This window comes from Colius striatus, chromosome 8 (assembly GCF_028858725.1).
Source record: "Colius striatus isolate bColStr4 chromosome 8, bColStr4.1.hap1, whole genome shotgun sequence".
In the NCBI taxonomy this organism is placed as follows: Eukaryota; Metazoa; Chordata; class Aves; order Coliiformes; family Coliidae; genus Colius; species Colius striatus.
Window position 1 is genome coordinate 13,470,527 of NC_084766.1, and position 21,165 is coordinate 13,491,691.

The 21,165-nt window shown below is 40.6% G+C and overlaps 1 protein-coding gene across 1 annotated transcript; it reads left to right on the top strand.

Moving 5' to 3' along the window:
* Positions 1 to 392: 392 nt before the first annotated feature.
* On the top strand, positions 393 to 21,165 carry SIRT1 (sirtuin 1). The gene is made up of 9 exons (XM_062001813.1): positions 393 to 934; positions 3,510 to 3,626; positions 4,131 to 4,372; positions 5,712 to 5,864; positions 8,570 to 8,717; positions 11,790 to 11,869; positions 15,889 to 16,075; positions 17,636 to 18,193; positions 19,118 to 21,165. The coding sequence occupies exons 1-9, from the start codon at positions 472 to 474 to the stop codon at positions 19,438 to 19,440; spliced, it is 2,271 nt and encodes a 756-aa protein (XP_061857797.1). The 5' UTR covers positions 393 to 471; the 3' UTR covers positions 19,441 to 21,165.

A 21,165-nucleotide genomic window follows, 5' to 3' on the forward strand; every position in this document is an offset into this window, starting at 1 on the left:
GACAGGGCACAGGGAAGCCACCATTAGCCAGCAGCGTCGGGGCGGAGAAGAGCGACGAGCCGCAAGGCGAGGGGCGGCGGGGCACGGTAGGGGCCGGGGCGGTCGCTGCCCGGCGGCGCCGGTCTCCGCTCCGCGGCAGCGCCCCGCAGTGCGGCCCAGGCCGCGGCCCCTCACGTGACGAGAACCGCCATGGCGCGAGGGGCGTGCGCGCGGGGGAGGAGGCGCCCTGCCGCGCGAGGGCTCAGCCGGCACGAGAGCCACGTGACGGCGGCGGCGCCCCCCCCCCCGCCTCCCCCGTCACGTGACCCGGTTTGTTGTTGTTGCTGCCTCCGCGGGGCGGGTGCCCGCGTGGGCGGTGGCGCGGTCACGTGCCGCGTTTAAATCGCTCCCTGGGGGTGGGGGAGGGGGCCGCGGCGGAGGCGCTGCTGCGCGCTGCGCCGGCGGGAGGGGGGCGGCGGTTCCTGCTCCAAGATGGCGGACGAGGAGACGCCGCTCCTCCGTCCGCGCGACGGCGGCCCCGGCGGCGCGGCCGACAGCGCCGAGCCCGCTCTGAAGCGACAGCGCCTGGACTCGGAAGACGGCGGCTGCGGGCGCGGCGCGGCGCCCGCCCAACGCCCCGACCGGGCCGCGGGGCCGCCGCCCGCCGCCGCTGCGGCGGCGGAGCCGTCGGGCGAGGCGCCGGCCGTGGCCGTCGATGGCGGCGGCCAGGTCGAGGACGAAGAGGACGAAGAGGCGGCGGCGGCCTGGACCGGCGCGGACAATAGGGCCGGGCTGCGGGGCCTGCCCCGGGCGGAGCCGCCTCCGCAGCCGCGGCAGCGGGGCCGGGGGGAGGGGGCGGAGGCGGCGCCCGGCGAAGACGCAGCGGAGGCGGCCATTGGCTGCAGGCGGGCGCAGTGTTCAAACGGGGCGGCCGAGGCGCCGGCCCTGCATCCCGGTGAGGAACTCCCTCCTTTCCCCCCCCTCCTCCCCTCCGCTCGGCCCGGCGGGACGGGCCGCGGGCCGCCCCCCGCAGCCGGGTGGGGATGGCCCGGCCGCACAGTCCGCGTCTGGATGGGCGGCCGGACGCGGCGGGCTCCCTCCTCCCAGCGCGGGCGCTCCCCGCCGGGGCCTCCCCGCGGCAGCCGCCCGGGCGGTCCCGCCTGGCGCCGCCCTCGCGGGCCGCGTCGCTCCCCGGGCGGCTCGGGCTTCACCTGCCGCAGCCCGGCGCCAGCGCTGGCCTATGGCGCCGCAGGTAGCGGGTGCTCCGTGCGCGGGCGGTCGCCGGGCACACGCCGTGCGCCTTCCATCGCCTCAGCCATACGCGGGTGCCAACGCCAGCGAGCCGCTGCATCCATTTTTTAAAACTTAATCGATTCTTATCAGTCCTTGTCAAAGCTTATTTCTCGTGCTGGGATTCGTAGAAGGAGATCGGCTCAGAGCTTGCTCTGTTGCTGGCAACAAGTTATTACACATGAGAAGTCATAAGCCGTGCTTTCAGAACTTCTGCCGGGATTACTATTTCTGTTTCTTGGAAATTTGCACAGAAAGCACTGGAGCAGCAGTCTTAAATGACTCTTTAAGTAACCTCAAGTAACAGATTTGATTGACTGCCGCACAAACTGTAATCTTTACAAAAGTTTCTTTGCAGTTCACGTTTGAAGCATACTGTTAGCATCCGTAGGACAGCACCTTGCGTGGCATTACTGAACAAGATAGGTGGTTCTTATTCTTTTTGGATTATTAAGACATCTTTGGAAAGATGTCTTAAAAGGTGTAAGATACTGCATTTGGCCAACCAGGTCTTTACATTGTATCCTGGAATGCAGTTAAAGATATTTTATCTTTAACTCCATAGCAAAACTCTGTAGAATATTTCTGCCTGTAGCAAAGCAATCCAAAAGGGAACAGAGCTGTGTGATAAGCTTGTGATGGCCTTGATATTTAAAAATCTGTTGGACCAGCACAAGAATAAAGCTATTATCTCTCATCTGTGCCTTATATGAAGCCTTTCTGCTTAAGTTACTTGGTTCCTCAGCATATTTTGCTGTGGGTTGCCTAGATCTGGTAAGCCTTCCTTTTAGTCCTTGGAGGAATCAAATGAATACATAGTGTTACAATTTAAACTCTCACTTTAGCCTGCTTGTGTCTGTCACAGTGTTTCTTAAACACAAGACAAGGTGATCTGTATGTGATGGGTCTAACAGTATAAGCTTTAATTCTTTATACAGTAGAGGTAAAGGTTGTTTTTGTGAAACTTGAACTGCACACCTACTGATATGTACTAACCAATTTTTTTCTTCATAATGCCTTTTGCATAACATGTTCACTGACTTTGTACCTAATGAGATGGAAGTGAAATGTTGTCAATGTGTAGATTAGTGTTAAGAAACAGTAATGTGAGTGAGCCCCTGTGGTCTCAGAAGAACAAGACAGCAGTACAAAAAGCAAATTTCTGTCCTCTACCTCTTTCCCTTCTAATCAGAATAAAATATTTATGCCAACAAGGTAAAGAAGAGGACAACACGATCTCTGAATAAAAAATGGTGGTTTGTGATGTTCTTTATTTAAAAGTAAAGCGAAGTAACCTAGCTAAATAACTGTAGGGGTTTATTCAAATAGAGATTGGAAACTATTAGTGTGACTCTTTGCATTAGATAGCACCTTATTGTTCTTTCTTCATAGACTAAGTTTTCCAACAAATTAAGCTACAATTGCTGAGGCTATTAAAGCAAATAAGAAGTGTATTAGTCTAAACTCTTAATAAGCTGCCCAGGTTAGAGTTTGGATTTCCCCTATGTTAGCGTAGTAGTGCATGCTGTAAGACAAGTATCTTATTCTTCTCTGAACTCCTTTATCTAGATACATGATGAAGTTAGATTGGGTTACTCTGGCTTAAGGCCACGAGCTGAGCTGAAGCACTTAAGTACTACTCTAAACCAAACTCAGCTGCAGGGTAAAATGGACAAGACAGACTTAATGAAGGTGGTTCAAGGTAGCACAATTTGTGTTATAACTGAAATATGGAGGTGTGTATGTGGCTGCCTGTTGCAGCTCAGCTGTAAGATAACAGCCTAACAAAACTCTGTAACTTAGTTGTAGCCAAATGTGTTTCTTTTAAAATGCTGCGCTGTAAAGAGCCAGTCAGAGTTTGGTCTATAAAGTGACACCTTTTCATTTTATCCACTTTCTCAGTGAGCTGCATGAAGTGAAAATTGTATGAGAAAGGAGTTTTTATTGTCCTTTTAAAACATTTGGATTATTTTTTAAGGTAATCCTTAATGCCCAACACTTTATAGAATAAAAATTTCACAGAGGTCAACATCCAGGGCACCAAAGCCCAGAAAATGGTGCAGTAAATCTACAGAAGCCTTGAAAGCATATCTGTAAACTCAGAAAGTAGAATTTTTCTGTGTGACAAAACTGCCTATTTGTAGTTCACTGAAATCAAATTAAGGTTTTGTGATATATTTAAGTGTACATCTGTGCCATTTGGCTGAAATGTAACCTATCATTGTTGTGCTGTCTTGCAGATAACTTCCTTTTTAGTGATGAAATCATAGCCAATGGTTTTCACTCCTGCGATAGTGATGAAGATGACAGAGCCTCACATGCAAGTTCTAGTGATTGGACCCCACGACCACGTATAGGTAGAAGCCTATATAGTGTTCTTAGATGCCATTTGCCTTTGAAAAGTTACTTTAGGATGATGGATTGGCTGGCCCTATTTGTCTCTTTAGGGTGATACTTTGTATGATTAGAAAGTAAAGGTGTGTTTGTTGTCTTTTGAACTTACTAACTGTAACTATCTTACAAAATGTTGGAAAAACAGAAATGAAGCCATAGAGATACACTGTGAAAATCTTATTGCTAAGTGAGTGCCCCTTTAAGAGCCATCAAGTTTGCGTTGAACTGGAATTTCTACCTTGACTAACTTTCTGTGTAATCCTTTATGGGTTAACATAAAATAATACTAAATAAGTAAAAACTTTAACTATACAATCATTTAAGAATTTAGATGAAACCACACAGGGGTTTTGATGAGCAATGCATTAAGTTGGATTAATAAACTTGTGGTAGCAAGCATTAGTAAATGGGACAAGGATCATAATCATCTGAAATACCTGACTCCAATTTCATTTTTTTATTCTCAGGTCCCTACACTTTTGTTCAGCAGCATCTCATGTTAGGGACAGACCCACGGACAATTCTGAAAGACCTGCTACCAGAAACAATCCCTCCGCCGGAACTGGATGATATGACGCTGTGGCAGATTGTTATAAACATTCTTTCAGAACCACCAAAAAGAAAAAAAAGAAAAGATATTAATACTATTGATGATGCTGTGAAACTTTTACAAGAATGCAAAAAAATTATGGTCTTGACTGGAGCTGGGGTATGTATTGTTGCAATGACAGTGAGAATATGTAGGCAGTTGGTTAAATACTTATCCTGTGCTTTGCACCATGCAGGTGATGTGACCCCCACAATGTTGGTAAATCAATAATTGTGCTAGGTGGTAAGAGAAGGCACAGCTGTCTGCTAGAACAGTGCACACTGCAAGACTGGAGCTAAAGTTGGAAACTACCAGATCTCTCTAATAAGAGAAGATTTTTTTTCTGTGAGATTCTTAAGAGTTTAAGCTCTTATTCAGTTGCTTCTGTGCAGGACAGTTACAGAATAAGATCACTTTTACGTGTTTCAGAATACTTCCCTCCTGGTCATTTTTTCATTTAAAACAAAGGCAATGACTTCTTAAACAAAATGTCAGTGGATGTCTTAAAATACCTGATGGAGCTAGAGGGACTAGAAGAATAGGACTTGAAGAGGAGAAAAATGTAAAGGAGGGATTATAAGGAGAGTTCAGTTGGATTTCAGTAGACTGAATTTTACTTTTAAAGTGTGACTCTATGATGGTAATAAGATTACTCACTGTTTTACTAAAGAACAGTTGAAAACTGTTGTACATTTGCAGCTTTATGCCTATCTACCAGATCATAATGCAAAAATCAATTTTTTTGCTTCTGTTGTTCACACACAGAGGGTGTGATGCCATTCAGAAAAGATGAGTAATTCAAAGCAGCTTGTCAGAAAAGCACTGCGACTTCTGTTACCCAGTTTTGCTCTTCCTATAATTGCTATCAGTCACCTGTTTCTCCTTCTCTTCCCATAGTGTTTTGGAGTAGTCTGAGACAAGAAATTTTAGTCTTTATTGACCACTACAATGCTTTGATAAACAATGTTTGTTTATCAAAAGAGGTTTATTTATCAATAGTAAGAATTTGTTCTGTTGCCATGTTAGTATTACTGTGTAATAAAGAAAAATCAACCACTTTGTCCATGCCTAAGTTGGCAGATCAATGAACCAATCAAACTTAATGCAACTCTATTTTAAATTTCTGTTCACTTCTTACAAAACTTCCAGTAGTAAAAGTAAGTTCTGGTATGCTGTTACTACTTGTATGGATTGTACTGAAGGGTGTTTTTTGCCCAGTTGTCAGACTTTGTTTCTGTGCTATTTCTTCTGCTTGTGATTTGGGATTTGTTACATTGCTCAAAAAAAAAAAAGAAAAAAGAAATAAATACAGAGAATTCCAGACTGGTTTTGTTCTTAATGTCTCTGAGCACTGTGAGCATCCAGAAATGTGGTTTCCCAAATAGTTTGTATCATAGCATAGTCATTAATAGCCCAATATGTAGTTTTGCTTATTTCAGATTGCAAAAATATATTTCAGGTGTCTGTGTCTTGTGGAATACCTGACTTTAGATCAAGAGATGGCATCTATGCACGCCTTGCTGTAGACTTCCCAGACCTTCCAGATCCTCAAGCAATGTTTGATATAGAATACTTCAGAAAGGATCCCAGGCCATTTTTTAAGTTTGCAAAGGTATGGTTTTTCCAACAGTTCTTATCTTGGTCAGTAAAGATAAATAACAATGTTAAAATGCATAAATCAGATATAAAACTATTCTGTTAACAAAATAGTATCTTTGTCTTTTTAAATAATCACAATAGAAAACTATGTTAGTGTACTGAATTTACTTTAAAGAGACACCTTATTCAGTGGCTCAGCACTCTCCCTGGGCAGTTCTTTGTATCAATTTTATATCCTCAGTGTTACTTCAGTCATTGTGTTCAATCACATCATAGCCTTATTAGAGATGCTTAGCATTATTCTCTTTTTTTTTAAGCTTCTTTTAACTTTGTTCCAACTTCATTATACGTGCAACCATTCTAGACAGAGTCTTCAATTTCAGGGAGGATAAATAAAAACTTGTTATCTGAGCAAACTTCAGTCATCTTAGTTGCTGTTATTTTCTCTGAAAAATTGAAAGAATATGAGAAACTTTTGGCCAGCATGTGAGTAACGTGGAAAGCTACATTTGAATTTGATATGGCCTGGCATGCTGTTCAATGTCATATAATACATTCACATTTTATCACTGTATTTATAGTTAGGAGAGGTAAAGCCGTTTCATGCACTAATAAGTTTGTTCTTGTTTCAGGTTTGATATAACTGTCACAAAGATCAGTGCATCTTAGAGAATCATAGCCTTTTTACAGGGACTATGTTCGCTTAAAATGGAGAATGCAGCAGTTTTTTGAAAGATGTTAGTGTTATTAAATGGTTTAATAACAGTACGTGTCTGAGACACGGAGTTGTAGAAGGTGTAGACATATGTAGAAAGAAAAGAATAGTTGCACTTAGTCTGGAATCTCCTCAGGACAAAAAAAAAATCAAAACCAGAATATTACAGGAATTACTAGAGGACCCACAAGAACTTGTGCAAATCAGTCACTACGAATTATGCTCACTCTTTCTTTCCTTCATTCATAACTTATGCTACTGCTCAGTTATGTTATAAAGATTGGAAAAGAAAACTCGGTGTGTTCTTCAGCTGCTTAGCTTTCTCTGAAAGCCTCCTATCCAGTTACTAACTTATTTTGATACTCAGTGTATACTGTTCCTTGGCTTTTCAGTGTTAAAAAAAGAAAAGGGATAACAAACCGAAAAAACACTAAAAAAACCTTAACAAACAACAGAATCCCACCCGAACCTACTTGAAGCCTGTCTGTGTGCAGGTTTTGCCAGAACAGTTCAATTTGGCTGATATTTTTTACTAAAATAATCTCTCCTATTTCTCACTTAGAATATTGATTTCTAATTTCATTAACTCTTAAAACTTTCTTTAATTCTAGAGGCAAAGAATGACCAAATACGTTTGTGGATCTCAGTGGCAGAACACATCTTGCTGCTTCAGATTAAGACATAAAAGCTGTTAGGACCACATCAGTATTGATGATGATCACGTAATAGGCTAATCATAATGTAGGTAGTAGCACTATGAGCAATCACTTATTGTTGCTGCAGTTTAACTCCAAAGACCCATGTAGCTTCAGAATTGCAAGTAACTTGAAATGTTTAGGGGAACAGCAAACGCTTTCAAAGAGGTTGGAGTCTTTTTGTTAATAGGGTATATGGTAGCTGAAGGCGGAGCTGTCTCAAAGGTTAATTTAACAGTTTGCTGTTGTGCTAGAAATTTTGGTTCACCTTTAAATATCTACTGATAAAGGTAGGCAACCAGCCTCCTTACTAACTTTATTTTGGCCAGTGGCTCTTGTGCTTTTTCTGTAAAAAGGCCTCACTTTCTGAGGTGAGACTCCAGTCCAGTTTCAGTTTAGTGGTGAGAATGTGACTGGAGAGCAGAGGGTCTGGAATTCAAGTTCCTTCCCTAAATTAGTGCTCCTGAGAAAAAGTGCTGCTGTTGCCCTCCTTGTTGCACTGCAACTAGACAGACCACTTAGGATGGTCTAGACAGAGGTTCCTAAGTGAAGCTTTCAGCTGGGTGTTCACATTTCATTTTTCCCTTTGGCAAGCTCTTTGTGCACTGTGAGCAAACATCAAACCATTCTACAGAAGACCCTACATTTCTTTTTTCCCCATGTGTTCTTCAGATACACCTGCCTCCTCCCCTTGATCTAATGGACAGACTGAGCGTCTATCAGGCACAGCAGAATCACTGTCAAGCCATGTGGTTTTAATTTCATTACTATTGTAACCGAGTAAATTGGCAAAGCCGGTCTCAGTACCACTTCTCTTCTTTCATATATCCAATGTCATTCTGCTTTCTGGGCTTCCATCTTCTAGGAACAGCTGCTGATAATGCTGAGGAGTAAAAACTTACCCTAAACCGAAAGATTGGAATCCAAATTCCCCATGATGTTTTTGTCTGACTGCAGCTAAACTGTATGTGTTTCTAATAACACATATCAGGGTTACCTGACATAGCAAAGATAAAAAGCTTTCCTATTTCATAATTCTAAAAAAAAAAAATAAAAAAAGACCTAAACCTTGCTTTTTTGCTGTGTGAAGAACAAAATACCAACTTCTGTGTGGAGCAAGTCATCCTGACGTCAGAAGCTCACCTGTTGAAAGTTGGATCTGAGAGCAATGGCAAAATGCAAAGGGAGTGACAACGTTAACTGCTGACATAATCATTATTGGTAATATTTAGCTCTTGAGTTGCTGCAGTTGGAATAAAGCCATTGTGTATTCATTTACACTTTCTAATATACTTCCTAATTCCCTAGGAAATCTACCCGGGACAATTCCAGCCATCTCTCTGTCACAAGTTCATAGCTTTGATGGATAAAGAAGGAAAACTACTTCGCAACTATACTCAGAACATAGACACATTGGAACAGGTTGCAGGAATCCAAAGGATAATACAGTGTCATGGTTAGTGGCTTTAGTTTCACTTCCCATACTTTATGTGTAGGAATGGGTTTTACTGGTGCATGTGACAAGGTAACTGCTATTGGAATACTTCTTTTTTTGTCTTGAATTGCTATCTCTTGGCAACAAATGTTATATTATTTTTGGTAGCTTAAGTATTTGAATCAGAAGTATTTCAAGTGGAAATAACTTCTTTCAGAAATTGTGCTTCATATACAGTGACCTTTGTGTATCAGTGAAGACCCCACACCCTATTTGCACAAACTTAGACCTTAGCTTTTAAAATGTATTTGGTGCGTCTTTACATTCATGTATGAGAACACAGAATGTGAATCAACCTTTTTGTAAGTTCCTCTCCCTGTCTGTCAATGGAGTTTTGCTGTTCTTTGATTCTGTATTTAGGTTATAATCCATTGAAATCTTAAAATATCCTGACAGTTCAGTGACTTTATCTTATATATAAAATGTTGTGGATTAATCACCAGTTCAGTTGAACTGAAGATCATCTTGTTACACCTTCAAAAATGCATGTTCCATAATTATTATACCAAATTAAGTGGATTCCCTTGATTAGTTGCTTGATATGCTTTCAATTTTCAAGGACTTGGAAATGTCAAGGTAAAAGTCCGAGGATTCAATTTAAGGAAAGGATGCAGAAAATTAGTTCTTGAAGTGCATGTTTGGATCGTTACTTAGTACACTTCTGGCAAATAAATTGTTTAAAAGCAGTGTTGGCATGTTTGTAAGACCTGTCTGTCTTAATTCCACCTTTTCTAGGGACTGCACACATTTGGTTTCTTTATCTACAAAGTTTAGCTCAGTGCCAGACTTGTAAATTTTCTTTTTTCAGACAGAGCAAACACAGAGCCCTGCTGTGGTAACCCAACAGCACAGACTAGAATCCTGCCTGTCAAATAACCCACATCTAGTGCTAGTTTCCATTTGTGCTTAATGTGTCATTTTCTTATGGTTGTCATTTTGTACGAGGTATTTATCATGAACTTCTTACATGTTGTGTTTTTGCACATGACTGCCACACACTCAAGCTTTCCATTTATTTCAGTTGCACATGCCAGTAATTAGATTTCAGGCTATCTTTAGGGTAGGACCTGTGTAAGTGAAATCTAAATTTAAAAGATTCTTTAAAAACATGCTATGGACTTTGAGATTTTGAGGCTTTCTGAAATCAACAAAGGTTGTTTTGTGTACATCAAGCTTTATCTGACATAGGAGTGCTAGTTGACTAATGGCAGTGGCTAAAGAGAAACCAAAACTCTATTATGGAAGGGTTCACACTGCTACATTCTTTTTTGTCCATCTGTACCAGTGGCAAGTTAGTGACAAGTGTGCCAAAAGACAAGGAACCCTGTAATGATTTGAGTTCAAATACAAACCTTGGAATCCATTCCACACTGGAGACCTTCAGTACAGCTGCTGCTATGAAAACTACTGCATCCTAGGTGCTTTTTTGGAATTTAAGATGGCCATTGCATTCAATCAACATGCCTGGAATTAGATTCTATTCCTTGCCATTGCCGTAGCTGAACAATCAGAGGCAGTGCTCTGCTGGCTGCACGATTCACACGTGGGGCAGCGTAACTCGATGGTCCCTCGACAGCGACAGATAGCTCATGTGAGAGACTTGCAAATAGGTAGCAACAGATGCCTTAGACAGGGTTAGGCCTGGCAGCCTGACAGACATGTCCCTAACACACTGTATGAAGGCCTAAATTACTGTCATACTTTGTGCAGTCCTTGAAATCTCTCTGTTTCTGGGAGCTGCAGTGCTGAGCAGGCATTTCAGAAGCTGTGCACTTTCCATGCTAGCAGTGATTAGCAGACCTGATCTGCCAGTTGTTCATAAATTATCCATTCCAAAGTTTTTCTGTGCTTTCACTGCCCTACACAGATACAATATCCTCAAAGCATATTTTGATGTTGTTCTTAGCCCCAGAATCCCTTCATTTAGCAGTGTGTTGGCTAGCTGCTGTGTACAGGTTATGAGCAGAAAACATCTTTGATTTGGATGGCTTAAAATAATACTCCAGATAAAACGTTTGGGACCAGAGGTTTTTAGCTGTTCCTAGTTTCTGCAGATCTTTCAAAATGTTAATGGTTATCTTTCTGAAAGTTTCCTTCTGAAGAAAGACTTTTGTATTATTTATACAATTTTATTATTTATACAATTAGTTTTTGTTTTTTACCCTTTGCTTCACAGGAGAAAATCTGTCAATTTTTCTACTTTATTCTTCAGCATCCTATCAATTTCTAGCACTATTCCTTCCACAGATAAAAGGCTTTGTAGGCTTACTATTCTGGACATGTGCACACCAAAAGACCACTCAAGTTTGCCACAATGACTTCACATTGTATTCATGTGTGTGTTGGCCACCTGATAAGCTTTCCCTTTAGACAGAGACACTAATGCTCTACCAAATACTCAGGCACAACCTTCAGCTCCTTCAGAAACAGGCCAGCGAGAGTTACTGAGTGGCTGCACAGAGCAACGAATTTCAAATGGTCTTGCCAAACAGTAAACACAGAAGCTAATCTGGATAACAAGTTCAGAGCAGCATTTCAGTGTGAACAATACAGCTGTAACTCCTCACTTCTGCTCAAAGGAACAGTAGTTATTTTTTTGCCTATAGCAAAGTCTTTCCTAATGCATTTTCTCAGTTATTTTGCCTTGCAGTTTCTCGAGTTCATGCAGGTTTGTGTTCTGCTGATGCTGTTTGCAGAGCTGCTGATGCTACTCTTAGTTGTGTAAAGAGGCAAAATGGAGGTTCTGTTCTCCCCTTGTGTGTGCTTGCACAGGTTGGGGGAACGAGAGGACAGGATATAATTTGTGTTGACATATATGTGTTATGTCATTGCTCCTAAAACAAGATTTCTGTTGACTAATTCCTAAAAGAACTACTTTTAGTACTACAAGTATCTTCTCTTAATTTTCCATTACTTTTAATGCCTGATTTTTATAGCATTGCAACAGCCTTTGTGTCCAAACAGCTAAGGCAAAAAGACCAAATCTGAATGACTGAAAATCCTTATTTCTACCATACGGGTTTTTCCCCTCAGGTTCCTTTGCAACAGCTTCCTGCCTGATCTGTAAATACAAAGTTGATTGTGAAGTTGTTCGAGGAGATATTTTCAATCAGGTAAACAATTTGCTTTAACTCACTGCAGCTTTCTAATAAGTAATTCTCTCTCAGAAAAACACCCAAACCAAACACTGTGCTTGGATCGCTTATAAGATTTGCTTTTAAAAGGCTACATATCTTTGCATGTATTTCTTAGAAATGCCTATCTGTATTTCAGCATTTCCTCTAGTGTTTACAAGTATCCTCAAATACTATACTGCAGATGTTAGCTAATGGGAAATAGCAGAACAGAATCATGAGTCTATTCTAAATTTTACCCCCGAGAAAAGTAGAGGTTAAAATGGTAAGTAGAAAGTTGGATTTATACCTGGTTTATGTTTATCTGAACTCACAGTGACATCAAAAAAGCATTCTTAGCTATTAATAATGTTGGTTGCTCTTTAAAGGTTTACCTACATTAAAAATATGTTTAAACAGTAGATGATATGTAGAGAAAGTACTAACTACAGGACAGCCTCTGAGCAAGGAAGAGGATCAAATGAGATGTCCGACATTGCTTTCTGGGACTTCTGAACTATTCCATGCTTTGAACTCCCCACATCAGGGTGTGAAGTACCCCGTGGCCAAGGCAGGAATTCTGCTTTGTCCGAACAGATGAACTTTTGGCTTGATGGGACCCTCTTTGCTCTTGCCCTTCTTTTAAAGGAGCAGAGGTGATGATTCTCTGGTCAGAAGGATCTCGTTTATACAAATAGAAGAGGACTCTTTTTTTTTTTTCTCCAGGCTCATGGGTTTTTTTGATAAATGCTTTGAGTCCACAGTTGTGTCTTTACATGAGAAACATGGAAGGGATGTAATTCCTCCAGGTATTGCATTTGAAATGGAACTCGATGAAAGCCTTTCAGAAGAGGTGTTTGAGTTAAAAGCTTTAAGAAACGTGAATCTTGTAAGACTGAAGCTTTGTAACAATGAAATATTAAATGTGAAATACAGTTTACGTTGCTGTTAATATTTTTGAGAACTTTCTATCTTACAGATGTTTGCTGCTCCTTTACCTTCAAAGCCAGATGGTCGGAGTTTAGGTTTTCTTCCTTGTAAACAACCTTCCTAAGTGTGTTGTAGTTTTCCATTTTGATTGTTAGTGGTCAGGTCTCCTTTGCCTAAGGACACTTTAATCATTGTACATTCACAAGCTGAAACAAACCCCTGCCCTAAGTGGCCCATCTCTGCTGGTGGTCAGTAATGGAAAAGTGGGGAAGTGGAGAGAAGCAGCCTGTAGCAGTACTTCTGAATTATGAGAACAAAGAGTGTTTTTACTCCTGAGATGAGACCGAAGGAGCTTTTTACATGCAATCCCTCAGCCCTAATCTTACAGTACTGTTGTCAGGTGTAAATTTCCAGGCCAGGCCCTAGCTGTAATACAGAATTACTTTGATAATGCAGAATAAATATGGTTATTACCAAATATCATTTTACACAACAAGAAATGGAACTAATGAAAGAAAACGTATCCTTCCTCCTTTATGCATGAAAATAAATTTGTTCTGTTTGCCACTGTGGTCTTTACTCTGTAGCCAGCCTTTCCCAAACCAGCACTATGCAGTTTCTTTTTCTGTTGCCTCTCTAGAACTATGTAGAGTTTGGTTCCTTAGATATCAAAAGAAACTTTTCCTGTACTTACAAAACAAAACACTGTCCATTTCAACAGGTTTGTTCTCTTAAGTCCTTTACAAAAACATTTTTAGCACCTGGGTCCCAATAGATAGTCCAGTCTCTAGTCCCTGCTGTCCTCCAATACTTGCAAGTTCAGTTATACATAGCCATGGGTCCTTAGTTTTCCTTAAAAGTATTGCCTTTCCTGTGCTGTGATCCATCCCCTCCTGGTCCCAAGTCCTTCACAAGGGAGCAAGTCAAGCTAACATCCTTCTGCCAGGATTTCCTTTCAGCATATTACAGACTGAGAATTGTTTGAGATCTTCAATTTGTAAAACTACCAATTTCTTGTTGCCGCTCTTTGTTCTTTTGCCACTTCCAAGATAACTAATTGCTAGTTCCCTCTAGCATGATCTTTTCTCTTGGTTACTGTACACAACCATCCTTTCTAGATGAGAAGTAGCAGCAGTTATAAATCATACCTTGAACTTTTGAGTAAAGCAATTGTCAGTCACTTCCAAAAATTTGCATTTACTCTGTTTTTGATTATTTTAGGCAGCTTCAAGAAATAGTGAAAGGGTCTCAGATTTAGAAAGAAAACCTGCACCAGTTCTTGGATTTTCTTAAGCCAACAAAAACTTTACTAGTCTTGTTTTTGATATATGGATAACATCAACAGTCAATGAGAAATTCCATTTCTCTTTCATTAGACATCAGTAGAGGTGGTGGGGTGTTGAGGAAGTGCTGCATCTGGAGGGGAAGAGGACCCTAGGCAATTGGAGTGGCCAATTATCTAGCTTTAACTTCTTGGTGTCAATTTCAGCTCTTGGAATAGATCTTCCCCCTTACTGATGACCTTTCTGAGGATTAGCAGAGAAGCTGGTGAGTAGTGTAGTGTTGAAATGCATTTATGAGCCCATTACAGTGACTCCAATGATTTGGCTAGAGACAGCAGTTGCTCTACAGAGATCCACTAAGTCACAAGTCATTGGACTTCCTGTGAGAAATGATGGAAACAAAGTTAATATTATTTGATCTCTTCAAATCCAAAGTTAGAGGACTTCATTTCATCTTCCTTCTAATACAGAGCAAATTATTGTCCCTCCCCAAGCTTCCAACTGAAAGAACAAAGTTGGTGAAGGTTTCCTCCGTACCAGCTCCTGCTTCTTGCACCATATTGTTTCTTATACATCCCTCTCAGAAGGTTTTCTTCAAAGAAGGATTAGATACTTTTGTTCAAAGACGTACATTTTTGGGAAAGGCCCTTTGATGCTAGAGGAAAGGCTTTTACTGGTGATGTTTTCTCATTCAGAAAGCACTGGCTTTTGTCCTACTACAGGCATCCATAAACTAGTTCTTGGATTTGAACTTTTTAAGTTCTGTGTTATTTTTTTCTGCTGCTGTTCTCTGTACAAGAGGGAGTTGTTCTGCATCAAAATGTCAGGTTTCATATCTTTTCCTATTATGTTAAGTAACATACATCTCTTTACACAGCACTAATTTGCTTGTGATGATTGCTATAGGATTGCACCTACATTTATTAGCCCCTTAGATTTATTCTGAGGTATCATATTTTAACACTACAGCTGAGAAGACTCAAACTATTCAAAAGAAAAGTTGCTCTGGAGTAACTGAAGTATTGTCTGTACATGTATCGCTCACCCTCTTGCTCTTCTTCTCTCTGAAAAACTCTTAAGATAGGAAAGAGTGGAAAGAAGCCCCAAAGATCAGATACCCTCTGGTATCAGGAGGAAAGGGAGCCTACTTCTCCACAAGTATAATTCTTGCCCACTTTTTTTAGTGAACAAGGATTCTGCTCTGTTTTTGGAGGAATTGGAAAAGTTCAAACTGGAGACCACACAAAAGTTCTTTCCTATGTTCTTGCCTGTGTGTTTTTTGCTAGGCACCTGCTAGAGTGCCATGTTGCTTCATGTGTATAATACACATAGCTTTTTCAACAGGAGGAGAAAGTAGAGCGGAAAAGCTCTAAAGTATAGTCTACAACAAGAAAGGCAGTTATATCAGGTCATGTAATGGTAACTGACAGCAAAATCTGGATTTGCTCTGGTTAAACCAGGAAAGATATATTCCTATGAAATAGGAAGTCATTTCTCATTGATACTGAGCATGACTTCTGGACCTTGGCTTAGTTGTCAGGTGAAACCTGTGGTGTTGATCTTGCATGGTTTCTCCCATTTGATTTAGGAGAACTCCCTCTTTACTTCTGCTGTAGTTTTATTTCTATGTGCAATTGCTGCAGGCTACAGTAAGAAACCTACTTGTCTGTATATCCACAGAAAAAGTAAATGAGGAAATATCACTGAAACTTCCTTGTCTTTTGCCAAAATCAGTCACAGTGAATTGCTAAAAGCAGGTTTTTAAGGACACAGCCTCGAATTGTAGTAATAGAAGCTGTTCTGCAGGTTGTACCTCGATGTCCCAGATGTCCACCTGATGAACCACTCGCTATCATGAAGCCAGACATAGTGTTCTTTGGAGAGAACTTACCTGAGCAGTTCCATCGCGCCATGAAGTACGACAAGAATGAAGTTGATCTCCTTATTGTCATTGGGTCTTCACTGAAAGTAAGACCAGTAGCATTGATTCCAAGTAAGTGACTATCTCTGCTAATATTTCTGTCCAAAAAGTTAAATTCTAAGTGAAAAGCGCTTAAAAAATGCTTTTGGCTTGATTCAGTGAAAAACATGAGATGAAGCATCTGTTTTTCCAGACGTTATTAGGACAAGGAGTAATGGAAAGAAGCTGGAACACAGAAACTTCCATTTCAAGGAAAAACTTTCACTGTTGAGGTGAGGGAGCCCTGGCACAGGCTGCCCGGGGAGGGTGTGGAGTCTCCTCTCTGGAGGTTTTTCAAAGTCCACCTGGATGTATTCCTGGGTGACCTGATCTAGGTGGATCTGCTTTGGTAGGGGGATTGGACTAGATCTTTAAAGGTCTCTTCCAACCCCTACCATTCTATGACCATTCTGTGCCTGTGTAAAGCTGAAAGGCAAAATACAGAAAGTAATTAATTCTAAGTGCTTTTTGTACACTCCAGGCAGATCTCGAGGGAATGAAATGATAACCTGAAAAACTACATTTCTAAAACGTGAGTGACTGAGAGATTTATTTCTCTCACTGCTTCCAGTATGCCTCCAGAGAGACTTGGAAGATTAAGAAAGGAATCATCTTTAAAAAGATAAACGTAGTATGAAAAAATAAGATCAAGTATATCAGGTAACTAGGTTGTCAGTTATTTTAAGGTCAATACTTAATACTACATGATGCACAGAGGGCATAACATAGTCACCCTTAGGATACTTAGCTTTTAAAAGTGATAGGGAAAAACATCCCTGGTAATGTCTGCTATAGAAAATGCTTTTCAGGAAGGCTGAGGAAATACCATGACCAGTGATTTATTTGCCTACTGAGTGCCAGACTTACTGGTACTAAATAAATTCTCTTCACATCTAGGCCAGAGACGGACATGCGCTTGGTATCTGCTGTTAGCTGGGTACGGTACTGCATCCGTGGCCTTTGGAGTAACATCCTCTTTGCTAGACAAGAGGCAGAGCCCGGTGTTTAGACTGATGGGAAAGGCATGAGGTCTAGAAAGTTAGGATCCACAACACAAGCCATTGTTTTTTGGTCCCCTAAAACTGGATTTCATTAGTTGGTTACCTGAGGAATCAGTACTAGGCTACCAAACTGGTGAGGTCTGGAAAATATCAGAAAGGAGCAGAGCCACCCTGTACAGTGTAGATTGCACCTGGAAATACTTTGACCCAATCAAGGGGATCTCATTTGCCAGCAGTACATCCATGTGCACTTCAGTACATCAAACAAATGCACAAAATCAACACAATTAGTTTAAGAGATTATAATACTAATTTTAATCACCTTTTTAAGACTTGACCAAGTAATTGCCGTACTCAGTATTTATGTGCATATGTTTCTCAGTGATTAAGTAAAATAATTCTTTTTCCTGGAAAAAAAAAAAAAAAGAGTAGGACTAGCACCTCAAACTGCTGTTGTTATATTTGGGATTTGATTGTCTTCTGCCTGATCGGTCCGTGAAGGTATGAGGAGAAATCTGAGGAATCAAGCTTTCCAAGTCAATCTCTGCTCGAAGTAAAACTGAAGTGACTAAATTCTCTTTTCTATACACAGGTTCCATTCCCCATGAAGTGCCTCAGATTTTAATTAATAGGGAACCTTTGCCTCATCTACACTTTGATGTGGAGCTTCTTGGAGACTGTGATGTTATTATTAATGAATTATGTCAAAGGCTGGGTAGTGAATATACAAAACTTTGCTACAACTTGGTAAAACTTTCGGAAATAACAGAAAAGCCTCCGCGGCCGCACAAGGAGCTTGAAGTGCATTCAGAGCTCCCACCTACCCCCTTACACGTTTCAGAAGACTCTGGTTCACCAGAAAGAATTATTCCACCAGAACCTGTGGTGGTGTCTCCAGAACACCCACCTGAATGTAAGATAGAAAACTGTGATCCTGCCTCAGAAACTCAAGGGACCTGCACAGAGGAGAAGCTTCAGAACACACAGATCTCATCAGAGACCTCTGAAAATCCTACTAGTGAACTAATGAACTCTGAAATAATGAAGGAAAATGGATCTAACAATGGAGAAAATAAAGAGAAAAATGAAATATTGAAGAAGTCCTGGGTAAACAGATCTGCAAAGGAACAGATTAGCAAAAGGCTGGATGGTAAGTGTTAACACATTGCAGTATTTTGGTTTTTCTGGCAGAGATGATTATTCTAGGCTTACCTTAAAGCAAGAAATAAATGAGCCTTGAGGGAATCAGTATGATTTTGGTGATTATTTTTGTTCAGACAAGTGTCTACATAACTCATTGTATCGTTCATTTATTTTGGAGAAGCTGATACAAATCTTTTTTTTAATCATAATAGATTTTGTAATCCCTAAAAAGTGCAAAATTTAGGAAGCTGAAGGCAGCTGGTAGAAAATAAATCCATTTCTAACATTTTCAACTGCATTTTCAGGAAAATTGGTTTGATCCTCAAAAACTGGCCCCAGTAGGTCATAATTTGGTACGGCAGCAGAACTGAAAGATGAAGTCGTGATAGGAACTGGAAAGCAAAATCTCACAGCTGGAGCCAGGCACATTTTGAAGAAACTTTAGACTTTCCAAGGAAGCTTTCCAGTATGCAAACTCCTAACTGATGTGAGGAGTTACCACACCAGAAAATTACTGTAGGTGAAGAACTAGTATTCAGTTGCAACTTTCCACAGCCAAGGTTGTTTTTCAGCTTTGTGAAATACTCTGTTCAGGGAGTTCCAGTTCTGTTACAAGTAACAGAAATCCAGCTGTGAGTATGTCTGCCAAAGAAAAAAAGCTGTTGATGTTGAAGTTTAAATGCTGGTTTGTGTCAAAGGGAGGGGGGAGAGGGAATGCTGAGCTTTCCAGTGAAGCATTTGCTCTGTGCTTCATAATAAATACACATGCATTGAAATAAACACGATCCTAATGTCATTAAACTTGTCCATTAAGTTTCTCTGTTGAAAATACACAAACACGGGAACCTTCTGCCCAGAAGATCTTGTAAGATCTTGTACGAATCGTTTATTTTAGCCTTTTATTGACTTTGGAAATTGTGTTTCATTTCAGGTACTCAGTATCTGTTTTTACCACCAAATCGCTATATTTTCCACGGGGCTGAGGTATACTCAGACTCTGAAGATGATATCATGTCTTCTAGCTCTTGCGGGAGTAGCAGCGAAAGTGGTTCATGTCGTAGTCAGAGCTTAGATGTGGAGGATGAGAGCGAGATTGAAGAGTTTTACAATGGCATAGAGGACGAGGATGCTCCTGAAAGGGAAGAGGAACCTGGATTCGGGGAAGATGGAGTTGAACAAGAGGAGTTGGCAGCTGATGAATCAGCTTATACAAATGAAGCAGCAGGGACTGATCATCCAAGCAACAAGTTGTAAAGCGATCACTGACTGGTTACAGGAACTTTCCACCAGCACCAGGAGCTTTGGCATGTCAAAATGAATGTTTACGTCTGAATTTAGAGCAACAAAAACATAAGGATGTAGTTTATAAATAACTAAAACAGATTTTCATGCTTAGTTTTTTACCTTTTTCAATAAAATTCTATTACTGCGCACTCAACACTAACTTTTTTTTTTAAGGTACTAGGAATATCTAAACAATTGTCACTATGTTCACTTTTAAGTTCATCTGTCTGATCAGGCATCCATGTATATAATACATATTTTTGCTTAATGAATTTCAGCTTATATTATTTTTAAACAGTTTTGAAAAAGCCATCGGAATGTTAAACTAATATAAAGGGAACAGCTAATTTAGACCAAAGAATGGTATTTTCACGCCTCTTACGCTTCTGCTAAACTTTCCCTCCTTGCCTAGTCTGTCATTAAACACTGGCATTTTCTAAGACCTCCTGTGGCAGCTAATTTTCTGCTTTAACAGTTACTTTGTATGTTTGAGACATACTTAAATGTGAGTAGATAGCAAAATGGAAACAAGTCAGCAAGCACTTGAGAAATCTGATGGTTTTTAGCCTGACCAAGAAGTGCTGTGAAAATGCTTAGGTTACCGAGTTTAATATTTCCTGTGGACATGAACCGATGTTGGCATTGACTCCTCAGCAATTACAATACTGGCTTTTTAAACAAAACAGATCCCCCACCATAGAAGATTTTCACCTTGTACATGAAACTCAAATACAACGCAGCTTGCATTAAAAATAGCATTTGATAAATTGCCAAGGCTGTAACGTGGAAGCCAGGCTGAGCCCAGAACAGCGGGTGTGAAGGCACAAAAGAGAAATAAGCTCTTCCTTTACTCTTAGTGATAAGAGCAAAATAAAAATAAAAACAAAAGCAGGAGAAACTAACTCGGATAGCAAGAGCCTCCACATGCGCTGCTGAGGGGATAAACCCAGCTGAGCAGCCTGACCTGGCTGCACGCTGTGATGAGTCGGGGCTGGGAGAGTGATTTTCCACCTGCTGGCTCCACCTCACAAAAGCAAAGCAGCTACTCCAATGATGACGCTGTGTATCCAAGTGCTAGGCTGCCTTAAACGTGGATGTGGCAAATTTTCAAGTGCAGAGTGTTTCCAAGCCTTTAGAACTATTCTGTGAAATTGCACAGTGCAATTGTAAGTGAAACAGCATTTTTCTATAAATCACTTTTTCAACATTGGCCCAAATGAACTCTACGATGTAGATTATTCATATACTTTGCTTTAGTATTTATTTACATTTTGAAAGATGTATAGTAGCTGTTCTTTGAACATAAGATCATCACTTAATAAGTACATAAGAACAGCCTCCTGTATTCATCAGCAAATGTTGGCATGTTATCTCATTGTCCCAATTTAATACAGCTCTTATTTGGCTATACTAAAGAATGCAGTATATTTAGTTTTCACTTGCATGTCACAATGTATTAGTTTGTGCTATAGGAGATATTTTAAATTGAAATACTTTGTTTTAAATTATTTTTACAGTGAGGATTGTTTTCTGCTCTTTTATATTGTATATAGTGTCTTTTATGTAATCTACTGGCATATGTTTTGTAGAAGACTGTTAAAAATGACTGGCTATCTTCCTGCAACTTTTGAAATACAAAACCAGTGTTTTATACTCGTACACTCTGTTCTAAAGTCTATTAAAATTGTAATTTGA

Excerpts from the sequence above, each read along its gene's own strand:
- SIRT1 (XM_062001813.1), top strand. The coding sequence starts at position 472 with ATGGCGGACGAGGAGACGCCGCTCCTCCGTCCGCGCGACGGCGGCCCC. Across the intron at positions 8,718-11,789 it reads AAGGATAATACAGTGTCATG|GTTCCTTTGCAACAGCTTCC; the intron begins GTTAGTGGCTTT and ends TTTTCCCCTCAG. Across the intron at positions 11,870-15,888 it reads GAGGAGATATTTTCAATCAG|GTTGTACCTCGATGTCCCAG; the intron begins GTAAACAATTTG and ends GCTGTTCTGCAG.